The sequence below is a fragment of the Lissotriton helveticus genome, chromosome 2_1, assembly GCF_964261635.1.
Source record: "Lissotriton helveticus chromosome 2_1, aLisHel1.1, whole genome shotgun sequence".
Lineage (NCBI taxonomy): Eukaryota > Metazoa > Chordata > Amphibia > Caudata > Salamandridae > Lissotriton > Lissotriton helveticus.
Window position 1 is genome coordinate 1,416,676,950 of NC_136059.1, and position 18,872 is coordinate 1,416,695,821.

Here is an 18,872-nt window from a genome sequence, read left to right on the forward strand (position 1 = left end):
AGTCATTCCTGTGGCCTCTGCGTGGGGATGATCAGCTCGGGACTTGGAGGCAAGAGGTGACGGTGGTGTCAGGTGGCTTTAAGTATCTTGGGGTGTCCTTGTCTTCGTCCCAACCCCTCTCCTGGACTAAGAATCTGGACCTTCTGTTGCCTTAAATCAGAAAGCAGGTGGGCCCTTGGTCACATCTGCCCCTGTCACATTGTTTGGCAGATCGGCTATTTTTAAAATGGTCTCGCTACCTTGCCTTCTCTACCAACTTCAAAACCATCCCTACCCAATACCACATACATGGTTTCGGCAATTAAATTCAGTCCTTAGTCATTTCCTTTGGGGTGGGGGGCTCCGTGCGTGTCGCACTACAAACATGCTTTCAGTCCACATACTATGGGAGCTTTGAAACCCCAGACATCCAGGCCTATCATGCAGCGTCCCACCTCCTCATTTTAAATGATTGGTGGTACGGAGTAGACGAGACCCTGCCTATGCTGTTGAGCGTTAGTTAATGGACTCTAAATCTCTACACACGATTCTATACTCTAGCGCGATGCTCAAGCCGCTACCGCCCGTAACCTGGACGATTTTTGTGATTTGGCGACAAGCACTGCGCAGGATGGGGTGGTGGGGCAAACTCACAAAAGAGACTCCTCTTTGGCCCAATGGCCTCTTACCGCAATTGCATGAACTGTGGGGATTCATAGGCTGGGACACTATTGGAATCTCAACGGTTGGCGCTGTCCTCCATGGTCGGACTCTGAAGTCATTCCAACAGTTACAATCTGACTTTCAAATGCCTCGGTCCCAATTTTATAGGTATCTGCAATTTCGCAACGCATTCTCCCCATACTTTGCTCTGCAAGACACCATTCCCGACTTTAATCCCATTGAGGCCAAAGTGTTTCTAGGTGAGATGGGTGCACACAAAATTATAGCATTATACCGCACTTTGGTCACTAACAGCCACACTACACTCCACAAGACCAGAGAGGCCTGGCAGGAAGACTTAGATCCACTTGATGAGGACAACTGGGTTGAGGCTCTTGAGTCCCCATGCGGTGCGTACATTGCTGTGCGCCTTTCGACTTCTACAATTTAAATATCTCTACCGGCTATACTTTACTCGCTACTGGCTTTGGTGCGTTGGGATGATTGCATCCCCCTTGTGCCTGCACTGCGGCTTGGCCGAGGGCACTTTCCTTCACATGATATGGGACTGTACTGCTTTATCGTGGTTTTGGCATGGGGTGCTGACTTTTCTCTTTGAGGTTCTGGGGTGGGATGTTCCACGTCACCGCAATAACTATGCTTCACATCACCGAGGGGATTGGAGGTAATAGTTACAAAAGACATATGCTATTCCTAGGGCTTACTCTGGCTAAGTGTGACATTGCTAAGGCTTGAAAAGTGACTCTCCTGTCATCTGTTGGGGTCTGGAAACAGGGCCTTGACTTCGCCATGGAGTTGGAAATTCTGATTTTTAATGCCGGGGTTGTCCCCAGAAACACCCAAAAAATATAGAAGCATTGGGACGATTATCGGTGTCTGTATCTTGAACCTATCCCTCCAGCAACTTGTACCGATGATTCGCCATTAAGATCAAAAGTTGGGTACTCTTAATGTGAATAACTGTATTTATACTCAAAATCACGTTTGGAGTCTCTGGTTGATAATGTATACATGGAAGTTGCGACACTGCTGTTTTTTTTTGTTTAGAATGTTCATATACGTTTAATCCAGTCTTGTACATCCTCATTTTCTCGATGAATGTATAGTGTAAAAGTTGACATCTGTATTAATGCAATGCTACGTATACAATGTATTGCCCTGGGACTCCCTGGGTGTATTGTGTCTTTCAACAATAAAATCTGTTGGGAAAAGAAAAAAAAGTTGATATTTGATCAAAGAAGCAGCGAGGCGTGCCAATGGAGCACAAGATGCTGGGTCCGGTAGGTCAGTGGACTAATGGAGCCACTGCAGGGGCCTGTGTTCGACCTCATGGTCACAGGTTCAAATCCCGGCAGATCCACTCAACCTTTCATCCATCTGAGGTCGATAAAATGAGTACCATTGAGTTGGGTAACAATGAACATCTGTTATTCAGCGCCAAGTTGCCTATGGGTGAACGTGCACTTTACAAATACACATCTTATGTTAAGATAAATTAGGAGAATTGGCAGATGAATTAGATGTTGAAATAAGTAAAATGAAGAATGTCAAAGGAAACTACTAAATGAATTTACCATACAATGAAATAAAGGAGAAAAGGAGATGGGTCTTCTTAAATTGAGAGCCCATATTAAAGATATGGTTGGCAAAACACAAGCCTGAAGTGATTTAAAGAAATATTCAGAAAAAATAACAAAGGGACGGTAAATAACAAAAAAATAAAGAACAGTGATGGGAAAGTGGGAAAAAATATAGCGAGTGATTAAGGAATGGGAATAAGTACGGAGGAGGAGTTTCCTTTAATAGAATTGCACAGATGGACTTTGGTGCATGTACCTTGAACAAGGGCAGGTTTGTTTGCCTTTATGCATAACTTTCCAAAGTTGAGAAAAAACCCAGCAAAGGGGTATGATGAGGTCCATAAATTAATATTTCTTTCTCAAAAGCTGTGGACAGATTTGAGTTCAGTGTTTGAAATTGTTGTTTAAGGAAATTTGTGGCTGGGGCGTAAGGTGGCTGAAGGGTGGCCAACAAAGAAACCACTTAGACAGGGTCCTAATAATGCACCATTGACAGATGTGGCTAATAACTATAAGGCAAAGATTGAGAATTTAAAGAAACAAATTCCAGAAAGATATATAAATTGGGAACAGATTTTGAGGAGAACATAAGAGTCTAAAGAGTCAGTGCATTCCTATTATGAGAGGATGATGCAGATATTAAAAAAGCTAAATGGAGTGGAAAATCCAGAGAAAGACGCTGTTGGAGATTTTGTTTCTCCTTCCACATATGGGTGAGATTAGCAATTACATTCAGCAAAATGAATTGAGCTATTCAACAAAGGGCATTGATGACATTTTGAAACTGGCTAGAAACAGTAGTGATTTGATTATCTTGAAAACAAACATAAAAGCTGAGAGAGAAACTGCTGATTGCTCAGACAAAGCACTATGAAAGGAGTGAGATGGGTTCAAATATACATTTTGCGGGGTTTAGCCGACTGGCAATGTCTGCCGGAGCTCCAGCAGCCCGAAATGTATCCTGACCGGAATCTTGCCCTTCACGCCACCATCTGTTGCTCGTTAACAGTGCCAGCCGCTTCATTTACGCTGTCCTTGCCCGAGTTGAGAGGTGAGTAAGACCTCTGACCCTCGGTCTAGGTCCACTCTCTCCCTGCAGCTCCGCTGTGCCGTCTCCTGACCTACAGATCCCGACCTCCTCCTGGGAGGTTCAAGGCTGTTGCCCGCGCCTGCTGCCCGCTCCAACTGGCAACCGGACTGCCCTCAGCCTGCTTCACGCCCTGCAGCCACCGTAACCGTTTTCAGCAGCTTTTTATTATACTTTTGTTATATTATTTTGCCCTGCTGTGCCACCACTGTTATTGTGTCCATTGTGTTCCAGCATTTATTTCCACCTCTGTTCTTTGCCTGCCTCCATACCGCTGCTGCTGCCCCTGCGGCCCTCCCCCGGAACACCCACGCTCCCGCCTCCCAGCCTCTCCTCCCTTCCCCCTCCCCTACTTAATGGTGGCCGCTGCATGGGCGCAGGAAGCTGGCGTGTCATAGGCAAGCCCGTCTGTGTACGTCCGCGACCCGACCACGACCAGCGCCAGGGAGCCTGGATCTCCCACCATCCACCGCTACAGCATAGCCACCCTCCACACACTCAACCCCGGAAGACTCAGGAACTACCAACAGGCCACGTCAAACAAGACCCACGGCCAGTTCTCCTGCATTCACTGCCGCCAGACCTTCACCGTCACCCCGGTCAACAACACTCCTGACGCCAACACCGGCAACACCCTAAGATGCGTCCTCCTCAACATGCGCTCCATGCACAAACAAGCCGTGGAGATATGGAACCTACTCGACTCTCTCTCGCCCGACATCGCCTTCTTCAAAGAGCCCTGGACCAACGCCTCCTCCACCCTCGACATCAACACCGCCATCCCGGACGGATATAAGATCCAGAGGAAGGACCGCTCCATCCCCCTTACCACCTCCAGCGAAACCTTCCCCCCCGCTGAACACCTGCAATTCCAGATCCAGACCAGCCTTAACTCCACACTCCGGGGCACCCCCGCCTACAGAACCCCCCCCGGCCCCAGGCCCCCTTCGCCGCCACCATCACCGACCTCTGCGTACCCCACGCCATCGCCCCAATGAACTACATACTTATTAGAGACCTGAACTTTCACCTCAACTATCCCAACTCCACCACCCTACGTGAAAACCTCGCCAACACTGGACTCAAACAACTTGTCACCACACCGACCCACAGAGCAGAACACACCCTTGACCCCATCTTCACAATAGGAAACAGCGTCCACATCAGCCACACAACGCAACCCTCATGGACCGGCACCACTGCGAACACTTCCTCGTCGACAAACCCAAGCCATCCAAACCAGTCCCACGCCCACCTCAAATCTGATTGTTGGATGTAATTCAGAAGCCAGAAGAAATGGCAGTTGTAAAGTGTCAAGCCCATAAGGCTGACAAAGATTTGGTTACATTAGGAAACAAGTATGCTGACCAAATGGAAAGGTATTTTGCTTTGCAGGAAGAGACCATAATTCAGGAAAATGAAGTTGAAATAATCGCAAATGGTGATGTTACGCAGAGTTCAAATAATGTAAACTTATTTTAAGGATCTAAAGTGACAGTTCCAATTGAATGTGGGTTCAGATGAAGAGTTGGAACTCCAGAAGCCCAGTTACCAAATGTTTAGAGTAAAGGACTGTTGACATGTAAAAGAGTGAATCATGGGTGGCAGCAAGAAGAAATAGACTTTGATCAAGTAAAATGATGAGCTTGACAAGTTGAAAATCGGAGTTAAAAAGACCTCCTTTGGAAGAAGAAAACTTGCTGTGGAAAGAGGAGCTAAAAGAAAGTCTGAACAATATACAAGATCAAGTGAGATCTGAAGTTCTGGGAGAAATCAAGAACTGAAGACTGACATTGAAGAAGTAAACGCTAAAGAAATTCTCAAGAAGAGAACTTGTAAGCAAAAACACTCTGAGCCAGAATCAAAAACCGGAAAACAGTCAGCCTGGGACTAAGGAGAGTGAAACATTACCTGGTAAAAGGTCAGCCAGATGGGGAGTTTCTAGTCATAAGTATGATTCTCTAGAGTTGGTATATGTGGCTACAATATCAAAGGATGTGACAGATGAAGATGATTAATTCCCATTGAACAGGTGACTTGATTACTATGAGAATGACCAAGATCTGGTGTCTGCTACAGAGGGAAAATCACCTTGAGGGTAAATTAGAGACCTTGAAATATTGGATTTTGACAAAAATCAAGATAAGACGGAGAAATTATGTTTAAAGCTTGACAATACTGGGGCAAATGGATACATCAACTGGACTACCCGAAAGAAGGTTTGCCTATGTACATCAATGGAATGTGTATGCACCATGGGTGTGGTCTCAACCACCATTTGTATGTATTCAAAACTAGCACATGCAGTAATACCTTGTACCACTGGATAAAAGTCTGGAGCTGTAAATTGTTTGACCTTAAAAATCACTAAAGTTGACTGTCAAAAAGAAAAGCTTGACAATACTAAAAGAGATTATATCCAATGAAAATCCTATGAGCCGATTTACTGGAGCTGATTTTGATTTGAAGTTTTTCTCATTAACAAGAACTGAGATTTGAAGCTGAAGAACTTTTTAGGAGGAGAAAATGAACTAGATATTTTTGCTATTACTTTTTCCTGCCAATGCTATAACAGAAGAAGATAAAGAAGAACTTGATTTGGGCTACAAGAATTTTGTTACGCCACTTGCTGTAAAATTTTAGGAATGACATTATTCACTTTAATATTAATTGGCATGTTAGTGAGCTTACTAACTCCCATGGGAAATGTTTCAGAACATATAGTTATTGATGCTGCATTTATAAATACCCATAAGGAATTTGGATAAGAAATATCAGTACATGACAAGCATTTAGTAAGTGGTTTTAGAGATAATGCGTATTCAAGAATGATCAGCAAAAATTTTAAGAATATGATGGTCAATGGCTGTTTTGTGTGCACTTTTCTTCCTAAGTCAACTGAGGAAGGAGCAACTTATGAGCAACTGGAGCTTGCTTACTCACTTTCCTGCAATGTGGCTGTTGCTATCTTAAATCATGAGGAGTTCCTTTCTTAATGCCTGACTGATTTTAATGTGACAATGGAAAAGTTAGATTCTCAAGTTTCCAGATTGAGAAAGGAGAGGGGAAATATGTGTGATAAGGTGTAGTCATATGGAAGAAGGTATGTCAGTATTTGTTGGTGAAAGCAAATGTGATCAAATCTATGAAGTTGGTGATGAGTTTCTAACTTGGAGAGAACCTGTAACAATGGGAATGTATTATGTTTGTGGGAAGACTGCTTATTTTAATTTGCCAAAGAATTGGGTGGGTTCATGTTCTTTAGCCACCAATCCTATAATGTATTATGTGGAGGAGTAGGTCAAGGAACACAGTTTGAGGAGAATGACGAGATGGTTTGGGTAAGTGGTTTTGGGCATATTGAAGACTAATATTCCTCTTACGGGAATAGTTGTGAATGATGTCAAGATTAGACGTTTGTCTAGAATTGTGGATAGACTTTGTAAGAAAGTGCCCTCTTTTTGCATGGTTGCCCCCACTTTTTGCCAAACTGCTGATATACTTTGACTGAGTGTGCCCTGGGTTCCTGCCAAACAGGTACCCAGGGCCTATGTTCTTTCCCTAAAAACTGCATTAAGACAAAACCCAATTGCACTCTTTGGCCACATGTCAGTCCCGTGTAAATGGTACCATAGTTTCCAATGGCAATGTGCCAGGGAAGGCCTATAAGGGCTGCAGCACTTGTTGTGCCACCCTTAGAGGTGTGTACCTTTAAACGCACACACACTGTCATTGCAGGCTGCATGTTTTGGTTCAGAACAAAGATAAGAGTCAACATGGCACACATCCCTGTGTGCCATGCCTACAAACTACTGCCCTGCAATAGGTCAGCCACCCCTCTAGCTGGGTGCACCATACCAGTGGTGAGGGTCCAGGTGCATGAGCCCTGTACCCCTACAATGTCTAAATCAATGCTTAGGCAACATAGGTGCAGTACTGCCATTAAGAGTATATGGTGCTGGGAGTTTGGCATTACAAACTCCACAGCACCATAATGGCTGGACTGAAAATTGTGAAGTTTGGTATCACACTTCTCAGCACATTAAACCCACATTGATGCCAGTGTGCAATCTAATGAAAAATGCACTCAGAGTGCATCTTAGAGATGCTCCCTGAAAAACAACTTAAGTCTACTATCCTGGCTGAGTGGCTGCTCACCACCAGCTGCCGCCACCAGACATGTTTCTGGACCCCTGGTTCGGGAGCCTGCCACTCTCTGGGACCTGAAACAATGCACATCCTGGGACGAGCCAAGCCACCTTCCCCAGGATGGGCAGGGCCCACAAAGAGGAAGCTTCAAAGGGTTGCCATCTTTGTGACCTAACCAGTCATTTGCTGTTTCCAACAACTGGCCCCCACTGGTTCTGACCCCCACTTAGGGTGGAAGAATCAGTGGGAAAACCAATTGAGGAAGGGAGGTGTGACCGCCTTTGCCAGCCCACCCCTCAAGTGGGGGAGGCGAGGTGAAGCTCACTCTCAGTCCCTGCCATCATGCAGGTGGGGGGACCCAGCCAACCAGAGAGAGGCATTTGTTCCCCCTCCCACTGGAGGATGGCATAATAGGGGGTGTACCCACCCCAAGTACTGGACCCATTGGTCCCAAACTTTACTTACCTGTAACGCCCCTAAATCTAATATTCAGGGGCAACCCTGAACTTCACCTCCCCAGACAAGAACTGACCAGAAGAAGAGAATAAGAAGGACCGAAGAAGCCATGCTGAACTAAGAAGAGGAGGACGCCCACTGACTTGGCCCTAGCCCGACTGGCCGGTCTGCATCTCGAACCTACTCTAGCAAAATCCTGGTGTGTTCTGCAGCCAGCAGCCCTCAAGAACCCGAAGGACCTGCTCTGCCTTCCAAACCCAAGACTTTCTCTTCTGTGAGCACCAGATTTGCTCACCAACAGACTCTGGCCATATCCGCAAGTCTGCACCACTCGGCACCCAACGCCCACGGCACAAATTCGAGTGGCCCAACACCATGAGGAGGTCTCTTTGGTGATCTTGACCAGAGATCTGGTCATCTCTGACGTGCCTTGAATCCCTAATCGATGCCTGCAGCCCCTTTCTGGAGGATCTCCCTCAACTGCGACCAGAGCTGGTAAGAAAACCCAACGACTAAAGACACCCCTGCACCTCACGTCCCACGGCCTTGGATGGCCCATCCGATGGTCTCCCAGCATCCCCAGGCATCCCAACTTACCGCTCCAACCAGTGGTCACCTCCAGAAGATCTTCTTCCCCGAGCCTACAGTCTTTGTTGCAACTGGAGAATCCCTATTGAAATCAACGGGGAACCTGATGCCAAAACAGCACCCTGCACCCAGCCGCCCCTGCGCCGCTGTGGGTGCACTTTGGGTGCTAACTTGGATCCCCCTTTGCCCTGAGCCTAACACCAGGAGCTTTGCTCCCACAACCTTATGGCCTGCTCGTGAGCAGCCACCAACCGGAGGCCTCCCTATTCCCAATTGGATAACATTGGGTCTCAGCACTCTGCATCCGGCCACCCTAGTGCAGCTGAGGGTGCTTTGACAGTGCATCCTTGACCCTGGGGAAACCCTGGTTCTAACCCCAGAAAACTAACTCCCAAACCCAAGTACTTACCTTGAAACCGATAACCTTATTTCGTCCAATAGGACTGCATTGACTGCTTTCTTGTGAAAGTTGTTGTGTGGAGTTGGTATTGTATGAGAACTTAAAAAACTGCAAATATCTAACAACTGCATTACTTACCTTTTCTCTAGGAAATGTCCCAGTGAGATATCTGGGCATATCACACTGAATACAAAAGTTAATCCATAAAGTAATCTGAGAAGTAATCAAAAGTAATCTAACAGTAATTTCCACTGTATTCAAAGTTGTTACAAACCTGTAACAAAGTCATGTTCATTCAGCTTGCTTGAATTGTTCAACCTGCATTGAAAAGTACCATTTACACTTACCTGTGCCATGCTTGCTTAATTCTAGAAAATAAACATATCTAAATAATATTTTTATACAAACAAATGTGTCTTTGAGTGAGTGACATCATTTCTTGCCTGAGTGTGTACAACAAATGCTTCACACTACCACAAATAGAGTGTAAGGTGCTATCTACTTTTACCTCTGCCTACCTTTGAGGTTCCATTGGACTCTGTGCACACTATACCTCATTTTGGTAAAGTAAATACAGAGCCAGCTTCCTGCAACTTGCCATAAATACAGCAGGGTGTCTTAAGCTGGTGACTGTAGCGATGTTGGCAACTAGAGAAATAGCAATGCAGAACCATCTTACCTTTGATGTTATTTCGGTGAAAGAGGGCACAGTATATAAGGTAATTGGGGCAAAGAAGTGTTCTACCTATGTCCCTGATTATAGTGGGGTGGTTGACTCATACATTACTAACATACCTTATCTGACACATGGATTAGATCATTAGTATAGTTAGGTGTCTGGGAAAGTAGGGTCCTAGATAAAGAAAATACAGAGGCCCTGATTCCGAATACGGCGGTCCGTAGGACCACTGTAGCCACGGTGGCAGTGCGGGCACAGACGCACCGGCAGTCTGACCAGCCTATTACATCTTGGGCAGTCAGATTGACATTGCACCGCCAGGGATTAGAGACCCCTGGAGGTGGCATGGCATTCTTGAGGCCGCAATATGCTGGGCTGGACCACCGTGATCTTGCCAAGCATATTACGAGTTTCATCTCTGCCACTGTTTTCATTGCGGTTACAACTCCATGAAACTTGTGGTAGAGAGGAAACAAAGAGGGCCTGAAGGGCCCCCTGTTGCATCTAGGCAATGGGGTGCATGCAGAAGGGCCAATGTTGTGCCCCTCCCCTGTGTGCCTGCACCCCAGTACCTGCACAGCATGGACTGCACCAGTCCATGTTGTGCAAGTACTACCTTTGATGTTCTCATTGCAGTGCCTATTTACATAGGCACCATTGTGGGACCACCAAAGAAGTGCCCTCCAGTGCCTGCAAATATCATAATCTGGCGGCTGGTGTGCACACAGGTTTGGCAGTGTGAGAGTGGGAGAGTGGCAGTCCAGCTCCATTGCCAAACTCATAATCTGCCCCCAAGTGTTTTTTTTTAGAATAGGTGAGTAGCTAAGTAGTAATGGCGATGGGGTTCTACAAGCTGTTCTAACACCAATAATAATAATGTTGATTTGTGCCATTACTTTCTTTTTCTTATTAATACTAATGTAGTGTGCAGTGAATGAAATCATAATAAAAAAGAAAAACACACAAGGCAATATAAAATCTCGAAAAAGGAGGAGAAGATTACTATTTTCAGGTGGATAATTATCTGGATCGAACGTTCCAACAGATGAGAAGTACGGGGGAGGGTGCTCGGATAACTAAAAAGCTGAAGACTCCAAAGATTAATACTTAATTAATAAAAATCTTAAAGGTGTTTTTAGTTACTATTAAAATAATTATAGGAAGAAGTGCTGTGGCATTTTTGAAATATGTCAAATGTGCAAATATTGTGTGAAAATTATGTTTGAATAATTGGAGTTTTAATAACGCATAGAGTTGTAACCAATGAACTAATGATGTTGCATCTGAAATGCATTACCTAGGTCATTTAGAAGTATAAATAATGCTATGAATAATTATCCCACATTTTCATATAACATGACATTATTTTAAAATGGATGCAGTTTCTAGTATACTATCCAACTTCTTCTGCTCATCATCTCCCCCACCCAGTCAGTGTACCTCTGCAAATCCGTCTTTCCCAATGTTTGCCTGAGCATCAAGTTAATGACTTAAATTTAATAGCGATATATAACATTTGAAAGAAAAGGTGTATTGCGAATGAAGCTTCCATCGTTTACCTAAAGTGTCATTTTCAAGGACTTCCGCTGGAGTGTTAGGGTAGTTGTGCTAATTCGATGAGCCATTTGTTAAAAAATGTTTCATTTGTATTACACATTTCAGGAGTGCAGTTGCTGAGGAAGCAAGCGGAAGATTTCTATTACCTTAAGAAATGGGTTAGTGCTAAATAATTGTGTAGTTTTTAATCATAACGTTGTTGCTTTTGATTTGTCAAATGTGACCCTAACCAGGATTATACCATGCTGAATTTGCAGAATCTATTATTAACTTGTGTGATTTGTCTATGAAACAGTAGGGATTCTATTTTCGTGGTATTCTTTTACTATTTTCATTGTTGGTGACTTGCCATGGGGCTCTTTTGCTTCAGTACTCTTTCTGAGTTTGACACTTAACATGTATGCTTAAGATTCTGCCTAACTAGGGTTTTTGATTTTGTATTTATCTGTACTTCTGTAATAAATATACTTTTTTCACTATTTATGATCTAGAGCCCAGTCTTTTATGCTTCTAATATTTTATTAAGTTTAACGCTGCAAAATTGTGTTTTTCCTGATGAGGAGTGTAGTCTCGAACCACTAGATCAACTGGAGACAGTAGAGACAAATTATTTTGGTAAATATTGGGTGGTAAAATATTGGGGTTCAGGTTGTTATTGGGGTTTGGCTCCCACACGGTATTCCAAAGTGTAAATGTAGAACAGGGAATTGAAAAAACAAGCATTTGCAATGCAATTGGTCTTGCCTTTGGGACCTTATATGTACTTAGCAATGCAACACATTAGACTGGGTGCTCAAACATCTACTGTTCTTTAACATGAAGAGAAAGTAAGCACCTAACTGCGTGACACGCCAGGTATGGGAACCCATGGAGAGAAATATTGCCTTTCAACCAGGAAATGGTATAGTCCAAAGCTCTGTTTTTAATATAAAATCAGGGCCTTCGGTGGTCATATCACTGAAAATGCAAGATTTGAAAAAAATATTATTGTCTACGGATGCTCGTGGAAGACAATTTCTATGGTCTGAAATCTAGAGAATGCTAAAGTGATTCTGGTATTTTACTGACCTCTGCTGGTCGTTTTCTATCAAGAAAGTTAAATAGAGGCAGGTGCCAGAAAAAAAAAAGGAAAGTCCCTCAGCAGAAAGCAATTCTGGTATTTTACTGACCTCTGTTGGTCGATTTCTGCCAAGACAGTTAGAGGCAGTTGAACAGAAAAAATAAGTCCCTAAGCGGAAGGAGGCAAGTCATAGGGCTGATCTCCGGAGCCCAAAAAAGTATATACACACATAAGTATATACTAAAGTATATACAAGAGGTGCGGCTTTGGGGTGGCAGATTTTTTTTTGTATTATTTGGTGGCGCAGTGCGCATATGTGTACCCTTGGTTTCACCCTGATGCCAGGATACCCCATTTGTGGCCAGAGGCTGACTCGGCGCTCCCGTCCTCCCTAAGGGTCTTCCCCGAGACCCACAGGACATACAGCCATTATCCACTACTTGCTGGGCCTGGGACAAACTTCGACGCCTCTTACTGCTCGAGAAACTGTACTCGCCAGCATTGCCGTTGCCCAACCCCCACTGGCTCCCCATCACAGGCGACTCGGTGGTGTGACACACGCTCTCCAAATATCAACTATGCACTGTAGGTGACCTTTTCCCGGACGGACATGCCTTTTCCCTCACTGAAGATCCCCGCTTCACGGACAGGACCTTCATGGACTCATTCGCACTGACCAGACTTCGTTCGATGCTTCGGGCAGAATTTCCCACATTTCCGCTCCCTCCTGATGACACCCCCGCGCTCACATTCATAATACAACACCAGACTGGGGCGCATGTAGTGTCTAAGCTATACAAGCTGTGTCTGGCCTCAATTCCCTCACTCGACACTAAGGTGCGCGCTGACTGGGAAGGCGACCTGGGTATACCAATCACAGACGACCAGTGGGCGGCGTGCTGTGCCACCACAGGGGATGTGTCCATTAATGCCAGACACAAACTTATACATTTTAAGTTCCTCAGGAGAGCATACCACACTCCGGCACTCGCCCACAGAATTGATCCAAGCAGACCGCACACCTGCCCTAAATGCCACGGCCCGCAGGCTGACTTTGCCCACCTTTCCTGGACCTGACCGAAACTACACGCCTACTGGCTGCAGGTGCATCGGGTTTTAGGGGAAATGCTTGAAATGGTTCTTCAACCCACCCCTGAAATTGCGCTACTTGGGTATGTAGCCGAGTTCCCGCGCCCGTTCCGGAGGTTGGCATCCATTGGCTTCCTTCTAGCTAAGCGTGAAGTGGCACTGCTATGGTGTGCTAGACGAGCTCCCACTGTCCGCACTTGGCTTCGTAGCATGGCATACTGCAATGTGAACAGCGTTGAGTACTCTGAGACGGTTCCAACAGCCTCCAGGCCGCTAGATATCTGGGGGCCATTTCGGAAATATATAGCAAAGATTACCCGGGAGGCGCAATCCCAATCTATTTATTCCTTTGTTCCTACGGGGGTGGGGTAAGCAGTATCACAGCAACACTAGAAAACTACTTCTGGCACTGTTTGACACTGGGGCATACTTGCTTGGCACTACTGGGCCACATGGCTGTCTGCACTGGTTCTTCTATGTGTACTCTCTATGGCCACACTGAGTGTTGCCTTCTTACTAGGTGGTTCCGGCGTCCTCTGGCTGGCAATTGACGAAAGATGGATCTGAGACTAACAGGCAGGTTGCTCTATTTGATATGTACCACGCTGTATCCAAGTCAAGATATTGTGCTGACTGGTTTGGTCGCTGCTGCTCGCAACTTTATTGTTCTCCAACGCTCTATGTACTTGTGTGACCGCTTTTTCTTTATTTCTCTTACGGTTTACCTTTTGATTTCTTTTTTTATAAAAAAGCGAAATTGTATTATCGCTACGAGTCATTCGGACAGTTTGCAATCCCGATGTATTGCGCCCCAAACTCGACTTTACTGCCGACAGCTTCTCATTTATGTGTGTAACAACTCAATGTATGTAATGATTGGATTGCTATTCTGTGTAATAAACAGATTTTTTTAAAAAAGTATATACAAGAGATCTTGAATGCTTGACCTTAAAACTGACACTTCAATGAGCTGAGAGTCTAAACTACTTTTCTCTCTACCAGGGTAACGTAATTCATAGTGAGAGACAGTGAGAAACGTAGAAACCTATACTAGACTTCAGGCTCCACTATCCTCCACCCAGCACCTTCCACAAGTAGGAAGTACACATTCAAAATGTTCCTAAGTACCCGGAAAGCAACTTTATAGTATGCTATATGCCATAAAATCCACCTTATAAAAAATCTGTCACGTTGTTGTTTTAAACAATCTTTGGTTTGCTGCCACGTCCGCCAAAAAAGGAAGTAAGCAAAATAGTAACCTGTCATGTTAATACGATGGCAAGATGGCCACTAGGGACCCGTCCAGACGTTAGCCAGTGAGAAAATGGTCTCTACACACTATGCCCCAATGTTACACGGTAAAGAAGAGTGACTCGTTTTGTGTATTTTTTTCTCAATATCACTTATTCTAGTCCAATTAAAAAAAATCTGCACATAAAACAAGTCAAGTAAACCTCTTTGTACAAAAACATTTTCTACAAACCACATTTTAAAGGTTCTCTGAGCAAGCTAACTCTAAATGAATAAGAGGTCCAGAGGACAAAAGGAGCTCTTGCCCTGCAGTCAGACATGCCTGCGGTGCCCTAGCAAGTAATATGGGTTTCCAGAGTCTCGCACGGGTATTATATATTAATAGAGGACTTGACCTCAGTGGCACAGAGCGTTTTTAGTTATTTTACAAAAGTGCTCTTACCCGGGGATGTAGCTGGGATCAAACGAAGGGAAGATAGCCTCTCTAATGTGTGGCAGAACGACGGGCATCTTCCCACACTCCCCTCGTTGGGTTTTCTTCGGTGAATGTTCCGCTTTCAGCCTGCGAGCGTGGCATGTGTTTCAGAGTGATCGTGGTGGCTGCAGGGTGTTGTCCTGCGAGGTAGCAACCGGAGGCTCCTAGTTTTTTGTTTTCACAACCATCCGGATCACAAGCTCTCGGTAGAACACGGGAGGGTAAAAATCGGCCAAAAAAGAGGAATTCAAAATTTAACAGAAATATTAATCCAAAAACGAAGTTTTAAAAATGTAGGAATACAATTTCTAACTTTAAGTTCATAATCAAAGGTAATTTCTTTCCACTAGAGATTATACTATTTACAATGTTTATTTAGACAAGAAAAAGTAAATGGAATGTTCGGGGAAAACAACGCTTTTCAACAAGCGCTTCTACTGTGATTGGCTACAGCCACATTCTGGATTGTGTTTGTCATTGTTTGGTCACTTTTTAAGTGTTCGGTGGGTTACGAAGGTCGGTAAGAAGGGTTTGTGATGCCTGGCAGGAAGGAACCACTGGTCGTGTGATACAACTAAATTAGCTTGAAAGAAGCAAGCACTCGCATTACAACAGACGCCCGTGTTTACAGTTGCTATAGCGACACTAGAAACGAAGAAATTCACATGTAAAGGCCACCATCTGGTGGTCATCTGTCAATACTGCTGCACTGTAGACGTCGATAAGAAATAGCTTGCATTATTTTCTACGGGTTTATCTTAAACAAGTATACCGAATTTCTTGTATTTTTTCTCTCCTGTACTCATATACTAAATTTATTGACTTTAATGACGCAAAGATGAGTGCAGACGAGCGGCATGTGTTTCTAAAACTATCAATAGTGACAAACACCAGCCACGGCTGCCGATTTTGCTGTAGCGACGGAAGGTTTGTGGGGGAAGTGTAATTTACCTTACTTCAGGGAGCGGAGTAAAGCGAATTTTTCACCATGTCCAGCACTGATGACGCGAGGGTCCAGTGGGCCAGTAGACCTTTGTACTATCTACCCATTCCTATGTGACTCTTAGAGTATATCCATTTGTATCTCCTCCTTATGTGACTTTACATCTTGTACATTTGCAATTTTTTCTGTTTTAGCCTTTATGTAACGCATGTAATCTAAATCCTTATGTTTCTCAACTGGTTCTTATGTAAAGCGCTCTGACACCTTCAGGTAAAGTTCGCGCTATATAAAATCGCAAAAATAAATAAATGTTACAAAGGGGGGGTCTGCCCTCCCGCTGCACGCCACGGCAGTGCTCGGAAGCGCACTGTGAAATAATCCACACCCACACGCTATTCGTACTTAGCGCGGACTGCCGTCCCAGATCCGCTTTCTTTATTTTATTTATTACGCGTTCAGGCCCGCCGGCGTGAACTCAGGGGCAGGGCTAATAACCCGCACCGGCGGGGAAAAACTGGTGCGCCAACTGTTACATCCCATCTCAACTCAGTCTTCGACCATGGTGTGAAAAGTCTGATTGTTCACTTACTTAACAGGCGCATTCTCTTAGGCGCGTGCTCGTTGGCGGGTTTGCTCTCAGTGCATACCTGGTGGCCCCTCTGCTAGCCAGGGGTGTGGGGGCCGGTGTCCCTGGGGTAGGGGCCACGTCTCGGTTGGCCTCGGTGACACTTGGGCTTTCCGACGCGGGAGGTTCGTCAGACTGTCGATCCTCAGCCCTTGGGGGATTGTCCGGACGCTTTTCAGTCTCCTCCGTGTTGTTCTCGCCGGTGGGGAGGGGGACAGGAGGATCTATTTGCTTGAACCAAGAGATGCTGCGGGTCACCCGTTCTCCAGCTTTCTCGACAGTCACCATTGTTCCTTGCGGCCGATCACTGTCCAGTGTCTTTGTTCGTAGCTTCTGTGGAATTTGCCTCCTGGTCTTCTGTCCCTCAGGATGACCGTGTCCCCGGGCCCGAGTGGGTGGACGGCCGCTCTCCGGGCTCGACTGGCCTGGCTGTTGCGATTCTCTCTTCTTCGGAACGCTAGTTTTTCGTCATATGGAGGTGGGGACCACCCGGGGGCAACGGGAATACAGTCCCGGCGTGGGCCGGAGAACATGAGCGTCCATGGAGCCTGTCACGTTGAACAGTGTGGCATGCTCCGGTATTCCTCTAGGAACCTCTGAAGTGCTTGCTCGGGTTCATTCTGTTCTGCCACTGCGATGCAAATCGATTTGTTTATTGTCCGCACAAACCGTTCAATCTCCCCGTTTGCTTGTGGCCATTGTGGGGTGATGAGCCGGTGTTGGATTCCGTGGTGGTGCATGAATTCACGAAATTCGAGTCCTTGGAATGGGGGTCCGTTGTCGCTGTGGAGTTCCTTTGGACATCCGAACATTCCGAATATCTTCTCCAGAGCGGGGCCAACATGCAGAAAAGCTGTTGAGGTCACTAACTCTACTATTGGGTATTTCGAGTAACTGTCAATGAGGGCTAATGTGACTCGCCCATCAGGAAAACCCCCTTTTTCCCAGTGGCTCTCCCCATGCTCTTCTGTGTGGATGGGTGCTGGTTTCTCGGGTCCGCTTGTGATTTGGCTTGACGGGCACTTGCAGACTAGTTCTTCGATCCGGGCATCCATTTCTGGAAACCAGACTTTCTCTCATGCGGGCTTTCATTCATTCTGTACCTTTGTGACCTCCGTGAGCCAGTTGTATTGCCTGCAGTTGCAGGGAAGCTGGGATGACGATCCGAGTCCCTCAGAGGAGGAGTCCCCCTTGGGTGAGGCTCAGTTTGTTCCTTATTCGCCACATGTGCACCAGGCTTTCCTTTTCTGGGCTAGACCATGTGTTCGCTGACTGAAGAAATTGTCTCCATAGCCCGCCTTGGATGGTGTTCTGGACGTAGGACGTCATCGGGTCATCCTTGGCCGCAGCGGTTATTTCTTCCAGTGTTAGTGCCCGGGGGCATGTCAGGGCTGCTAGCATGTCCAGGTGTGATTCTGTGTTATCGCTGTTCTGTTCTTCCTTTTCTTCTTTGGTTATGTCTGGCTGCCTTGACAGGAAGTCAGCTGGGTTCTTGGCCCCAGGTCGGTAGACCACCTCCATGTCGTAGTGTTGGAGCCTGATAGCCCACCTCTCGATGCTTGGGGGAGGGTGGGGCGCTGATCCTTTGAAGAGCGGCAACAGGGGTTGATGGTCTGTGACAACGGTAAAGGGGTGTCCACAGACGTATAAGTGGAAATATCTGCATCCCCATCAGATCGCCAGGGCCTCCCGTTCAATCTGCGAGTATCGCTTCTCCGTTGGCGTGAGCGCTTTGCTAGTGTAGGCTAGGGCAGCCCATCTCCCTGGTTCTTGTTCTTGCGTGAGGACTGCCCCTAGGCCTACAGGGCTGGCGTCTACAAGTATCTCGGTCCTCTTGGCGGGGTCAAAGTACACCAGTGTGGTGTGGTCGAGGAGCGCTTTCTTGACAGCTTGAAATGCTGTCTCTTCAGCCTGACCCCATCGCCACATGGCGTCAGCTCGGGTGAGGCTCCTGAGAGGCTCCGCAAGGGTGGCCAGGTCGGGGATGCAGCGGCCGCAGTACGTGGCCATTTCCAAGAAGCTACAGACCTCGGCGACTGAGAGCGGTGCAGCAGTGGTCTTGATCACTTGGGATTTCCGGGGGTCAACTTGTATGCCCTCTTGCGTGAAGGTGTATCAACATATTTCAATTGCCTGTTGGAATAGCAGGCACTTCTCCCTGTGCAATGTGACTCTGTGTTCTGATAGTCACTTCAGTGTCGCTCTCAAGGGTTGGTATTGCTCTTCAACCGTCTTTGAGTGGATAAGGATGTTGTCACTCACATTCAGAA

General features: G+C 46.0%; 1 protein-coding gene across 1 annotated transcript in view; it reads right to left on the reverse strand.

The window, feature by feature from the left end:
* Positions 1-15,176, reverse strand: part of LOC144819781 (CIMIP2 protein GA14893-like) — a 219,398-nt gene extending 204,222 nt beyond the window's left edge. The window contains exon 1 of the mRNA XM_078677531.1: positions 15,002-15,176. Coding sequence (XP_078533657.1) covers positions 15,002-15,069 — 68 coding nt within the window. The 5' untranslated portion in view covers positions 15,070-15,176. The remainder of the gene's footprint in view (positions 1-15,001) is intronic.
* Between the last annotated feature and the right edge of the window lie 3,696 nt (positions 15,177-18,872).